General features: G+C 42.7%; 1 protein-coding gene across 1 annotated transcript in view; it reads right to left on the bottom strand.

Moving 5' to 3' along the window:
• The window catches only part of CDH13 (cadherin 13), a 793,102-nt gene that overhangs the window by 361,527 nt on the left and 417,550 nt on the right, over positions 1-14,025 (bottom strand). Inside the window, exon 5 of the mRNA XM_061594241.1 lies at positions 12,327-12,479. Coding sequence (XP_061450225.1) covers positions 12,327-12,479 — 153 coding nt within the window. The remainder of the gene's footprint in view (positions 1-12,326; positions 12,480-14,025) is intronic.

Raw genomic sequence — 14,025 nt, 5'->3', positions numbered from 1 at the left:
TTCTAAAATAAATTACATTTTCTCTGTACATACGGAACAAAATTAGGGGGGGAAAGCAGTTGCAGCTTATTTTCATTTTTCACATCTTTGCCAAAATGCATAACATTACCAGAGGGCATGAAAAACTTTTTTTAATCTTCTTTTTTGTTTGCAAACTTGATGGAATGAACTTTCCCTTTAGAAGCCTGACTGCTTTTTTGGGGGGGGGGAGTTAATTCCAACTTTCCTAGCAAATATATCTTCCTTTCCCCCATTAATGATAACTTTTTTTCTTCAAAATTCAACTGATCAGTTTGCTAACGCTGCCAACCTGGATTTAGGAGTTAAGTTGACTGTTAGATTTCAGTTCAGGTAGCTCAGTGAAAAAGAAGCTAGAGAAATTACATATACCCTTGCATCTAGAAGTTCAAAGCATGTTCTACACATAGTAAGCACCACATTGATCAATAGCTACTGCTCAAGAAAAGCAATGAGCAGCAATGAGACCCAAAGACATGTCCTAGAATTTCTCAGTCCCCTTAGTAACTTCCTTTCTCTTACTGCATTCCCCTCCAACTGTTTCCGCAATCTCATAAGGAATGAAAGGCTCAGAGTGTGCATTGTGTACCATCACCATCACAAACCAGCATATTTCAAAACACAAATGAATGCTTGGTATTCAGAACCTATTAACTGTGAAAACAGTGGTATATCAGTCACCAGTCTCCCCCCCCCACTCCCCATGCAACATATTCCTTAGGCCAGCCTTTCCCAACTAGTGGGCCACCAAGTGTTGTTGGAGCACAACTCCCATCAGCCTCAGCCAACATTGCCAATGGTCAGGAAAGATGGGGACTATGGTCCAACAACATCTGGTGGCCCACTAGTTGGGAAAGGCTGGCTTAAGTGCACACACGTGCCTTTTTACTCTGGTTAGGTGTTATTGCAATTTAGTCTACTGTGCAAAGAAAAGTGCCCAAGAATTAAATGGCTGGGTGATCAGTGTGATGGGAGGAAAAATCTCTATACAAAACAAATTGTGGTTTAATTTTCTGCTCATAGTTCCGTGGATCAATAAGGTCACTGTGCAGCATTCAGAAGTTGCCCAATTTGGCTTCATGCATATTGGTATCTAAGACAAGGGAAGCAATCCCCACTGTATGCATTTGCAACAAGGAATAGTTCTATCCATGCATAAATCATGTGTGCCAGATTCAGTTCACATTTAAAGCCAAATTTATCAAATGTGTGCTTTCCAAAACAACATGAGAACTGAAACACAGCTGTCCTTCAAAATTTGTCTGAATGCATTTCTTCAACTAAGCAATGTTTGCAAAAATGCACCTAGTAGGGGAAAGTGTGCATAAAAATGAATATATTAGTGAAAACAAAACACAAAAAGGCATTATATTAGGGGAAATTGTTCATACGTTAATGGAAACTGCATACAAAATGAGGTTTTTAACAAAAGAAATGGGCAAATTGCTGCAGAAATGTGGAGAACTGAATTTAAGATTGGAAAAAATGAGAAAAGGAGAAAACCAAAACTGACAGATCCTTCCATCCCTAGTGCCAAATAAAACATTCTGTCCAGTAAATCCATAAACTTACTACTCCCCACTCCTCTTGCTGATGTTTTTCCAGAATCATCATGTCCAGTGAAGGTGGAAGAATTTCTAAAGCAGGCCCAGAACTTGCTGCTTTCCAGCAGATTGCAGGCCAAACAGAGATTTCCTATACAAAGAGAAGGTGTTTTGGACTCTCCCTTCCTCACCTATAGAAATTGTGGCATGCAAGGCCAGGGTTTAGCAAATGGGTGGGGAACCTTTTTGGCTCCAGGGACCAGATGTTTACCTGCCCCACTTTGTAGGCCACCTTGGACAAGTGGGTAGGGCAACCTACCTGACAATTACATGATATCACATGACTGACAGGTTGGTTGTCCTGCCCACCTGTCAAAATCCCTTGCCCTTTGAAGACTCCTTGCATGTCTCCCTTCCATCCCTAATGCCAGAGGTGGAAAGAGGAAACATGGGGATGCTTCCAAACATATATGGCATCATGTGTAAGGCAGGTGGGCGTGGCTTCCCCTAAATGGACTTGTGGACCAAATGGGGAGGTCTGGTGGGCCAGGTTGTCCCATGGGCTGGAGGTTCCCCACTCCTGGCTTAGCACATAGCCACCACATTTCACCTTCCAAGCCATTCCAAGAAGGGTGGAGAGAGGAAGGGAGGGATGTTTTTATCAGCCTGATTCTCACTGTATTGGGGAGCTCTGCTTCAGGGATGGGATGGATTCAAATCCCAAGAGCTGGATGTTATTTTGTTGACCCTCATCACTGTATTGGAGAGAATCTGGGGCATGTACAGTGCAGCTAAACCACATTAGGAAAGTCCATAGCTCAGTGGTGGAGCACCTGCTTTGCATGCAGAAGGTCCCGGGTGCAATTCCCAGAATCTCCAGCAGGTCTGGGAGAGAATCCTGTCTGGAACCCTGGAGAGCTCCTGCCAGTCAGTGTAGACTATACTGAGCTAGATGGGCCAGTAATTTGACTGCATATTAGTCAGCTTCCTGTGTTCCAAGTAGGGGACATTTGTTGTGTCCCTGGAGTGAATTACAGGAGCTCTTCTGGCTTCCACAAATCACACCAGAGATTTGGCGGGAGAGAATTATTTCATTCCACTTGCTGCCAAATCCCCAGGGAGTGGAAGGGGGCACATGTGCTCCTTCCTGAGTGAATGACAGAAGCATGTGGAGGCATTCTCAGGGTGTTTAACTGCCATTTGATTTATAACGGCAAAAACCAGCTTAGCATACTGTGACAAAACGTTAGCTCTAATTTAGTTGTGGGAATGTGCATGTACTCATTATTCTTTCCATCTATACCACTGCATTGCCTTTTAAAAAAACACTGACCTTTAATGTTTTAATGCCAGTGTATGGACTTTTTTGTTTCTACTACAGTAGTATATATATTTCTTTCTTTTTATCAACAGGATTGTCCCCCCCCCTTTCATTTCACCAGTTCCTGGAGATAATGGAAAAGCACTTAATTTCACTCTCCTTCCATTCATCTTTTTCATGTTAGCACAAAGATTTAAAGTTGCTGCCCAGTTCGTGCTGTGATAAAGTGTAAATAAACCTCTTTTGGATTCTTCACATTTATAACATTCATTTCTGTTTTTTCTTGTAAAGATGTAACAAAGTTGAACAAAGATACAACTAGGGATGGGATCCGTTGGCGCGTGCTGGTTCAAAAGCACTCTGTCTACCCGACAGGCCAGTATTGATTTCAGTTTGTTGTTTGTCCACTAGCTGCTGCTTTTACTGATCCATTTTTCCCTCACAAAAATATTGATATTAATCTCAGCTCTTTGAAAGGAAATATTGATACTTTTAAAGGAAATATTGATACAATTATCGTTCTTTTTTTTTTCTTTTTTTTTAAACCCATTTTCAAAAATTGCCATGGGAAATTGATGCTTAAAAATCTGATCCACAATGATAGATAAGTGAATTTATGGAAAATTTGGTACCAAATATTAATTGGGTGGAATTCTAACACATCCTTAGATGCAACAAGGATGAGAGCAGAATCTGGGCTCACCCTACAGGACTTCTACATCAGCTCTGGCCAACCTGGTACCCTCCTGATGACTTGGTCTACAACTCCTAGCAGTCCCAGCTATCACAGCTGACCATAGATGCTGGGAGGTGCAGCTCAAAATACCTGGAGGGCACCCAGCTAGCCAAGGCTGTCCTCGATGAATGATAGAAATGTACTAGATGAAACAGGAAATGAGAATGTGCAATGCCCCCACTGAAACCTCATCACATTTCAAATCAAATCAACAGCTAAAAGCAGCTATTTATAGTAAAATGAAGAAGATATGTAATATCCAGGTGCCTATGCAGATTAACTACACCTTCTCTCTGGAATGTGCTATAAAATCACTTGCATCTAAAATGTATGTAATCCTACAATGTCTGCTACCATTGGTTGTCACTAGGAAAATGCAGGATTAGACAACTGGGAGATTAGGAGTGGCTAATGTGTGGTCCTCCAGATGTTACTGGACTATATCATCCATGACAATTGGCCATGCTGGCTGGGGCTGATGGGAGTTGGAATCCAACAACATCTGGAGGGCCACAGGTTGCCTGCCCCTGCTCTAAAACACAAATGGTAGAAACATAATATCAATAGCAGGGTTGGGAAATCTTTGGCCTCCAGATATTGCTGGATTACAACTCCTATCACTCCTAACCACTGGTCATGCTGGCTGGGGCTGATGGGATTTAAGACCAGCTGTTCTGTTTGACTAAAAGGTAAAGGTACTACCTTCAAGTAGATTCCGACTTATGGCAACCCTATGAATAGGGTTTTCATGAGGCTGAGAGGAAGTGACTGGCCCAAGTTCACCCAGTGAGCTTCAAGACTATGTGGGGATTTGAACCCTGGTTTCCCAGGTCCAACACCTTAACCACTACACCACACTGACTCTCTACTGTATGACTAGTTGCCTGCAATTACAGCTGTGCTTGTGGCCCATCTTAAAAAGAATTCCCCTCCTACCTTTCACATTGGCCAGTAATCCTACCCACCATGTTCAGAAGGGAAGGGAACTGAACTCAGGTCAAAACCAATTCCCCAAGATCTCCCTGTCAGGAAAGAGTGTGTGTGTGTGTGTGTTGTGTGTGTTGTGTGTGTGTGTGTGTAAATGGGCAGTAAATTCATGGACATACCTCAAGCATATATTTGCATGGACAAATATAATGTGTGGATCCAGATGTTCATGGATATGTACATGTTGGATTCTGGGCCCCTAAGGTTAGCTCAAGGGGAAGGGACAGCATGAAGTGGTGGTATGAGCAGACATCCTGTATGCGGGAGGTAGGGAAGCAGAGGGCATGTACATATGGTACTATCTGATGCCCAGGCAACTTCTCAGCTTGGCATGGACTGGACATCTGAGTGAACAGGGTGCCAGGTGAGAAGGTGGCAACCTAAGAAGATCCCTGGTGGATCAAACCAAAGGAACATCTAGTCCAGCTGGAGCAGATGGGCCTTTGGACAGCTCCATCAGGACTGTTCCTGTATCCTTAGATGAAAGCACTTTGTTCCCTTTAGACCTGGCATTCAGTGGCATACCACCAATAACACTGATGTTCTCAGAACCCAAGAGGTTCCAAAGGAGGACAGGGCTGAGAATCTGTTCCTGAGGCACACTCATTCGTGGGGCCAATATGATGACAAAGTATCCTGATCAGAAGCTTTAGACTTGTCAGCTCTAAAGCCTCCAGAGTCAAATTAGGCGGTGGGGAGCCAACCTTTTGGAGTGCTCCAGCCTTTCAGGAGATAATAGCAGTCACTCACAGGTCTTTTATGTAGCTGTTTTCAAAGTACAAATACTTGGAAGCAAGGCACAATTGGAAACTGACACTCTGCAGGCATAAGATGTCCGGGGGGGGGGGAGCAGAGGGAGAAGTCTGATAATGCCAGTCAGCCAATGTGATGAAAATTGGAGTGCTGACAAAACGTACCTAGGCAATCCCTCTTTTTTAAGAGGAGAAACAAAACAGAGATTATTTTATTCTCTTTCTAGGAAAGATTTGTGTGTGTGTGTGATTTGTCTTAGGAAAAAATGTTTAACATGTACCAGGTGTGAAATCAATTGTTAAGAAGCTTTCATTCTTCTTATTTTACTTTATTTCCTTCCCTTGCAGTGACAGGCTGTCTTCCTAGACAAAGATTCCAAGCTTTTGATAGTGGCACAAAACAAGAAAGATTCAGACCAATTATGCCAGCAGTTCTGTGAAAGAAGCCAGGAAATACCACTGTTTTCTCTGGGACAGATTAATTAGGATACTGAACAGGATTATGGAAATGGGGTGGTGGTGATGGGGATGAATCATATCAAATAATGATTGTAGCGGAAGCCTGATTCATATGACAGATGAATGGCATCCAGAAAACTGCTGGGGGGAGGGGCTTGGAAACTCTTCACAAGGCACACAGGAAGCTACCATAAACTGAGTCAGACCAATGGTCCATCTAGCTCAGTCAGATGCTCTACCACTGGGCTTTCCTGAGGTATTGCAACGGCCCAGGACTCAGAAACCTTGCAATCAGGGGAGGAGTCCAATGATATGGCGGGCGGGAGAGGGGAGAGACTGGACTGAGGAAACAGCCCATGAGAGAGTATAATGATTTCTGGAGAAGGGGAGCTCCAGTGGGCAGCCATGCCTTCATCCTCTGGGCTCGAGAAGGTTGCCCTGCAGTTGCCTCCTTCATCTGACTCCAAAACCAGCTGCCACATGGAGAACTCCTCTAAGCTACCACAACATGTGCTGTGGCACCAAGGAGTTTCCCAGCCAGTTTCCAGAACAGGAATCTTTAGAATAAGGCACACTTTCCTTATGCCAAGTGTGGGGAATTTCAGGTCAGGAGAGAGGCAGAATTGGTCCTCCCAGAGCTCTCTATCTGACACTTGGGACTCTCAGGCCATGCCTCCCCCCCCAGGCCACGTCGTACTCTCCCAGACCACACCCATCAATGGCCCTTCCCCATGCCCTCTTCCGCAGGTTTTGTCTGGATGGAATGATTTCTTGTGCTGTGACAATGCCTCTTACTTGCCCAGCTGGGGAGGTGTATGTGTAGATGCCTCTCATTTTTCCATGGCTGGAATATAACCTACTGTACAATGGTAAGAGTTGCATTCTGCACCCCACCCACATTTTGCCTCTGGCCCTACTGGAATTCAAGCCCTGGAAGGTTACTCAGGAGGCTCTGATGAGTTAGAGCTCAAGACACCCACTTTGCTGCAGGCCTATTTTAAGCTTGCAGTTGGCTCCAGGCTATTGCTGGAGCAACATTTCCAGCTTTCTGCTCCTTAAGATGCAGTGCAATACACCTGGGAGTAAGTCCCATTGAACCGAATGGAACTGAGTAGACATGTATTGGACTGCAGCCTTAGTTTGTCTTTTCACCTGCGTGACTTATAACCAGTTCAAATGTGATCTGTCCATGGTGCTGGCCATCTAAAGCAGGAGTGGCTAAACTTTTTTGGCCAGCATTCCACAAATGGAGAGCCACAACTGAGAAGGCCTGTTCTCATGTTGCCATCCTCTGCACATGGAGAAGGGCCTCAGATCAAGTATGTGAGGTCCAGGTTGTTCAGGTGGGATGAGGAGGTCCTTGAGGTATGAGACATATAAGGCTTTATAAGTCAAAACCAGCACTTTGATATGGGCCTGGCATGATGACAATTACAGTCCAGCAACATTGAGAAGGACCATGTTGTCTACCCCACCTTAGCATATCGGATGAGAGGTGGGTAGACTGCAAGGGAAGACTGAGTGACACCCAGCTGCTCAGCTCCACTCATGGGCTTAGAGGATCTCCTGTCTGCCAACTGCCCACAAGGGAAGACTGTTTCTATGGCGGACTGAGTGAGATCCAGCCACTCAGCCCCACTCTCTTCCCTCAAAGTAGGAGTTGGTGATGATACCAGGGAAGAACAAAGCCAGGAAATGTTGCCTGAATAATCCTGATTCCATATGGACACCATATAATTTCTGTTGTTGTACTATGGGGGTGGGAAATCTCAGATCTACAGCCTGAATGTGGCCCTCCAAGCCTCTCTGTTTGGCCCTTGGGACTCTCCCCAGCCACATCCCCTACTGCCCCTCTTCCACATCCTCCTTGAGTGTCCTGGATGGAATACATCCTCGGACTCTGTTAATGCCTTTTGGTTGCCGGGATGGAGGCATGTGAGTGTGTGTAGAAACTAGCCTAGTGTGCCAAGGTAAAATTTGTGTTCATTGCTCCGTCTCCTTTTGCCTCTTCCCCTGCCCACCACTGTCATGTGACCCCTGGAGCATTTCCCAGAAGTGAATGTGGCCCTTGGGCTGGAATAGGTTCCCCATCTCTGCTGTACTAGTTCACAGTGTGCCTTCCTTCCTCCTCCCTGAGAATCTTTTGTAAGCCACTTTGAAAGATGCTTGAAGTTGTACCATGAGATATAATCATGCCAAATACATGAATAAGTAAATAAAATTAGTATTGGCTCCTTACAGACAGGCTTGACTTTCAATATGCAATGGGAAGCGCCAGACAGCTTTTCTGAAAGAGGGATTTTGTTTTCAGTATTTTGTACAATATTATGTGGAACAATATTCTGCAGTAATGAAGGGATTTCCTCACCTCCCACTTTAGCTGAGCACCCTCCGTGAAACAAAAACACATTTGCAATTTGGGGAAAAATAAAATGACATTGGAGACTGATTGTTAGGCAGAAATTATCTGTCACAAACATTGGGCGGTTAATGTATTAATAGCCTCCTGTCCACAAAATTGGATTTGTTATTCCTGTTTATTGAATTGATTTGCAAGCTGTTTACTGGGACTAGTGGAATAATTCATGAATGGCCAAGTCTGTGAAATAGATTAGGAAAGGTGGATACTAATTCCATTAGTTAATCTGTGCTACTTGTTTTTTTTGTTTTTTTTTGTTTAGATGGAATGATCTCCCTTTTGACTTTTTAAAAGAGAAAGTACAGAGCTTGATGGACCAATGACATAAAGCAGCTTCATACATTCATAAAGTTGGTCCACCATTGGATCAGTGGAAGCATCATTTTGGGTACATATAAAACTATCAAAAATCTGTCTTAGAAAACCCTTGCTCTCACAGAGCAGAAAATGGGGGGTTTGCATCATGCACAGGAGATGCTTAATTTGAATCTATGCTTAATCTGAATTCTGGACATCAGTCTGTGCTCACACAGTAGGCAAATCCCCCAAAGAAATTTTGAAGAGTTCAGGGTCTGATGGGTAAGCCCAGTGGCTGTCTCAAGCTTTCCGTATGAGTTGGAGCTAAGATGTGCAGCCTTGAGCTTGTCTGGGAGGTTTCCTAAGCCAAACAGCTAATACCAAAAGCAAAAGTCTTTATTATAGACTCTACTTGATTTATGGAGGAGCCATAGCCATAGCTCAACAACAGGGCATCTGCTTCACATACAGAAGGCCCCAGGTTCAATACCTGGCATCTGTAAACAGGGTGGGAAATGTTCCCTGCCTGAAACCCTACAGAGCCACTGCCAGTTACTGCAGACCATACTGATCTAGATGGACTGTTGGTCTGACTTGGTTTCAACCAGCTCTTTATGTTCCTTTATGTTCCACCCATGTTTCCACGACCTCTTTAGCTTAGGTCAGGGCTGGGGAACCTTTGGCCGTCCAGATGTTACTGAACTACAACTACCATTGTCCCTGAATATTGGCAATGCTTGCTGGGGCTGATGGGAGTTGTAGTTCAACAACATATGGAGCTATGCTACTCTTCACATAATGCTACAGACTAATACACACACACCATCTCTAGTTGTGTTTGCAATTTGTTTCCCACTCCTTGCTTAGGGTTAGATTTAGGGCATCCTCCCAGATGTTCCAGTCTTTAATGCAAATTAATCTCTTCTGGCTGAATTCTAAATCAAGCTAAGGAGAGTTCACCACTTTTTGCTTGGGCTAGTTACGAAGAGTGACAGATTGACTGAAGTCCCATGAGGGCAACCACCTTGCTGAAGCCAAGCAGGTCTGGATGGGAGACTGCTTGGAGTCACCTTGGGCTCCATAATGGAGAAAGATGAAATATACATGTGAGAAAATAAATTGACTGACAACCTGCACAGTGCTTTTTGTCTAAGTTCCCGGGTAGGGATATGAGGACTTCTCCCTTCCTCTGAGACATGCTGTTAGTCTTATTGAAATTATTGTTGCTTCTCTCAAAACCATTCAAATTCCGTGTTCCAGTAGGAACTTCCAAGTTCACCTCCAATTTTGCTTTAAGCAAAAGTCAATGGTGTCTCTACCGAGAGGGCATTCAGCTCATCCATTCACTTAGGGTTAATGTCTACTTGCTCCAGACAAGTGGCAAATCACACCTCTTCTGGAGAGAAAAATTGTACCACAGAAAGTTCTCTGTTGCAGTTATAATTTGAATTTGAGTTGGACCCATCTCTCAAGTCTATTGAGTTGAACCAGATGACCCACTTATCACTTCCAGCTTTGCAGACTGCTGGGATTCTGTTCTGCTGCACTGTCAGCTCAGAAAATATTTATACCTTTCCATGGAGAGTCGTCTCCTCTTATTTTTCACCTCCATTTGTGCTTTTAAAATAATTCATAAGCATTGAATGAAGGAAAGCAATTTTTTTAAAAAAAGATTCCAGAGACTGAAGAGATGTGCAAGAAACTCAAATACTTTCATGTATCAAGAAAAATCAAAGGAGGGAGAACCCCCACCGCTTTCTTGACTTCACAATACATCTTCATTGATTTCAGTTCATTGTTTTTCCAAAGACTGACTAATCAAGTTGAACATTCTCCTTCTGCAGAACTTCTCAACTGCAGTTTGCTCAATAGGGCTCCTGCTGGCCTGCTGAGCACCAGAATTATATTGCGGGTCACACAGAAAGAGTTGCAGCCCATTAAAAGATACATTTGCATCTCGTTTCTGGCTCATCGAGCATGCTGCAATTTTTTTAAATGTGATTTGCAAGGCTTAAGGGCAGTGGGAGGCCATTCTAATGGGAATAAATTTGGGTTGTAATTGAGGATGTGCTGTAATTGGTCCAATGTGTGGTTTAACATAAGAAAGGGCTGTCCTTTGATCACCTCTGGCCACATAGAATTTGACACCTATTGGGAGAATCAGACACTGCACTACTTGAATTTTGACCCCTTAATGACAGGTGCTGCTAGTATTCTATCCCTAGTGCCATGAGGATCACTGACCAAAGAAAATAAATTCAGGATGCAAGCACAGTAGACAAGAATCCTTCTGATCCAGGAGACCCCATCCTGTGTCACCACCTATATAGCCTATACAATTGATTGTTGAGATAAGCCACTAAGATGTACCCCATAATATATCTCTGCCTGTTTTCCTACTTCTTGTCCATACACTCTTCTTTCCTTGTGCTTGTGGTGAGGGTGGTTACCTTTTCCTCTCTTGAAAAGTACATAGAACTGAAGAAGGAAGTTGGAAGAGTGACTCTCTGTTCTACTTCCTCCTTCAGCTCTCTGTGCTTTTCGAGGCACAGATTATTTTTACTGGATCCAACCTTTACCAGATTGCTTAGAAAAACAAAGTGTGTGTGAGAGAGATGTTTCATCTTTCTATCTCTCCAAGGGGGTGGTAATCTTGCACTCGGTCAAAAATCCAAATGTGCCCACAGGCCTAAGAAAGTTGGCAACCCTTGCTCTAGTACTTGTCATTCTCTGGGACATGATCCTCTCTGCACTGAGAGTCTGACGGGAAGACAACAGGAGTGTAGGTTTGGAGAAGGTACAAATCTAAAGATGGACAAATCTGTCCGTTTCAGCTTACCTCCATTTCTTTCTTTTTTTCAATCTTAAATTTGGTTCACTCCATATCTGCATATATTTGCAAGCTTTTTTTAAAAAAAGAGTCCATAGGCAAACTCATGCACATTTCATTTATCCTAATATGCACGTTTTAATGCGGTATTGCCTAGCATATGCATTTTTGCAAGCAATTTTGCTTAATGTAATGCATTTCTATAAGTTATTTTCACTAATTTATTCATTTTTGTTTGCATGTTTACTAGTATACAGTTTTTGTATACATTACGGAGCTGGAGTCCTGCATTGCAAATTTCAGAGAAGTGCAAATTTCAAAAAAGAGTTCCATTTTGGTATGTGTTTCGATCTGGAATGTGTGAATTTCATAGGTTCACATTAAAATCAAACAAAATTATCCCCAATTCCTAGAAGATTCGCACTACATGTTCTGATTTGGGTCATCACTTTGGACATTACACACTTACCTATATCACAATTTAGAACATGATGAAATAGAAACACACTAAAGCTGAGATTATACATGTGCAAGAAGCATAAATCCTAACCCTTCAGATTACTGAGCATTCACCCTGACTTGCTTGTATAAAGCTTACCCAATAGTTAGATTATACCTAGTGTTTATTGACCATTTGTTCTGATTTGTTTGTGGGGGTGGTTATACAGCAACAAACATTCATCCTACAGTACTTCTTATTTGCTTGTGGGATGATTACACATCTTCCCGTTAAATTATTCATTCATTTCACACTTCAATACATTTCCTCATCACTTCCCAAACAATTTTTTTAAAAAAAAAACTGGTTAGTTTTGCTAGGGTGACAGAGCACATTAATCCACTTTAATTGTGCACACCTAAAGCTCTGGCATGTGATTGGAAAACTTGCACAAAAACTGACAACCTGGCAGCGCCCAAAGTTAAAAAGAGAGAGATGACTATATGTTTTCCATGGCAATTTACCTGGTACGTGGCAATTGCTTCTCTGTCAAGTGGCCGTGTCACAAGGACCTCTCCTGTGCTCTCCACAATTCTGAAAGCTCCCTTTGGCTCCTGTTCCACTCCTTTTCCAAAAATTCGGAATTTGGAGCCCTCTGGTCTGTCATTATATATTACCTGCATGAGGCAAATATAATAGTGAGGATCCCAGCAAAGTCAGCATACAGGATATGGGGGAGGGAAGGAGAAAGAGAAATAATAATTAGGAACAATTTATCCTCTTAGAGCATAAACACAGCCATTCTTTCTTCCCAGATAAACCTGAGAACTGGGGAGGGGCTGGGCAAGAGATTGCTGAAAGTATTTCACCGAACTATAGCTCTCAGGATTCTTTGGATAACCATTTGATGCTATACTGATGAAAAATATAGATAAAGGAGTTTGTGTTCAAGGAAGTGGAAGTTTCATTGCTTTGCATGGCAGTCCTTCTTCATACACACCTGAAATGTTTGCTTACCTATAAGCTTACTCTTTCTCCTACCGTTGACTTTTGCCTCTGGTCATGCTTTCTCCAAATTTTGCAAACAAAGTAGCAGGAAATAAACCGATATAACAGACGTGCTTCAGAACACAACCCAGTGCACAAGAATCAAGAACCTAATATGTCTCTTGGTTTGCAAGCTTTGCCCCGTTTTTAAAATGATGGCAATTACCCAAGGTCTTTAAAAGTGTGATATTTTGTTTAATTAGCCACAAGAGGGAGCTACATGCTCCCAGAAATGACAGAAATGTAGACCTCTTCTAATTAAGATGCTTATTTAATGGCAAAATAGTGCTCCTTTGTTTACACTGAAGAGTGTGCAGCTAGGGACGGCACAGAAATCAGGCTTGGCATGTTCTTGAGAGTTCTAGGGATAGTGACCAATATGGTGTAGTGGTTAGAGTGCTGGACTAGGATGTGAGAGACCAGGGTTCAAATGCCCACTCATCCTTGTGGCTCACTGGGTGACTTTGGGCCAGTCACCAACTCTTAGACTAGCCTACCTCAGAGGGCTGTTATGAGGATAATATGGAGATGGGGACAGCTATGTATACTAACATGAGCTCCTTGGATGGAAGATGGGGTATACAGGTAATAAATAAATAAGAACACAACACCGTTCTGACATCTTTTAGTTAATTTTGTGATTGCATTGGTATCCAATGCTGGTCCTACTCAGAGTAGACTCACTGAATTTAGAGGGCATGGCTATCTTAATTAATTAATTTCAGTGGGTTTAAGCTGAGTAGGATTACCCTGGATACAACCCATTGTTGTTGTTTTAGCCCACAAGCAAGAGTGACACCTCTGGGCCTCAAATCATTTTCTCTAAAATAGTAACCACCCTCTCATCTGTTCTCACAATCATTACTATTACCGTGTCGATGAGAGCTGCAACCATAACATCAATTAATTGGCAATAGTAATTGATTAAAATCCTAATGATATGACTGAAGTGTTATTCCTGATTAATCAGACAACACATTTTTTTATTAAAAATATTAATTACTATTTTAATATATACGCTCATAAAAGTGATGCAAACGGAAGGCATCACCTTAGAAGTGCCACCACATTTTCACTCTCACACAGGAGCGATCACTTTTAAGACAGGACCTGCTGAGACACGGGCCCCATCTGCACTATACATTTGAAACAGTATCACAACACTTTAAACAGTCA

The sequence above is a fragment of the Rhineura floridana genome, chromosome 13, assembly GCF_030035675.1.
Source record: "Rhineura floridana isolate rRhiFlo1 chromosome 13, rRhiFlo1.hap2, whole genome shotgun sequence".
Lineage (NCBI taxonomy): Eukaryota > Metazoa > Chordata > Lepidosauria > Squamata > Rhineuridae > Rhineura > Rhineura floridana.
This window is presented reverse-complemented; position numbering and strand designations above follow the sequence as displayed.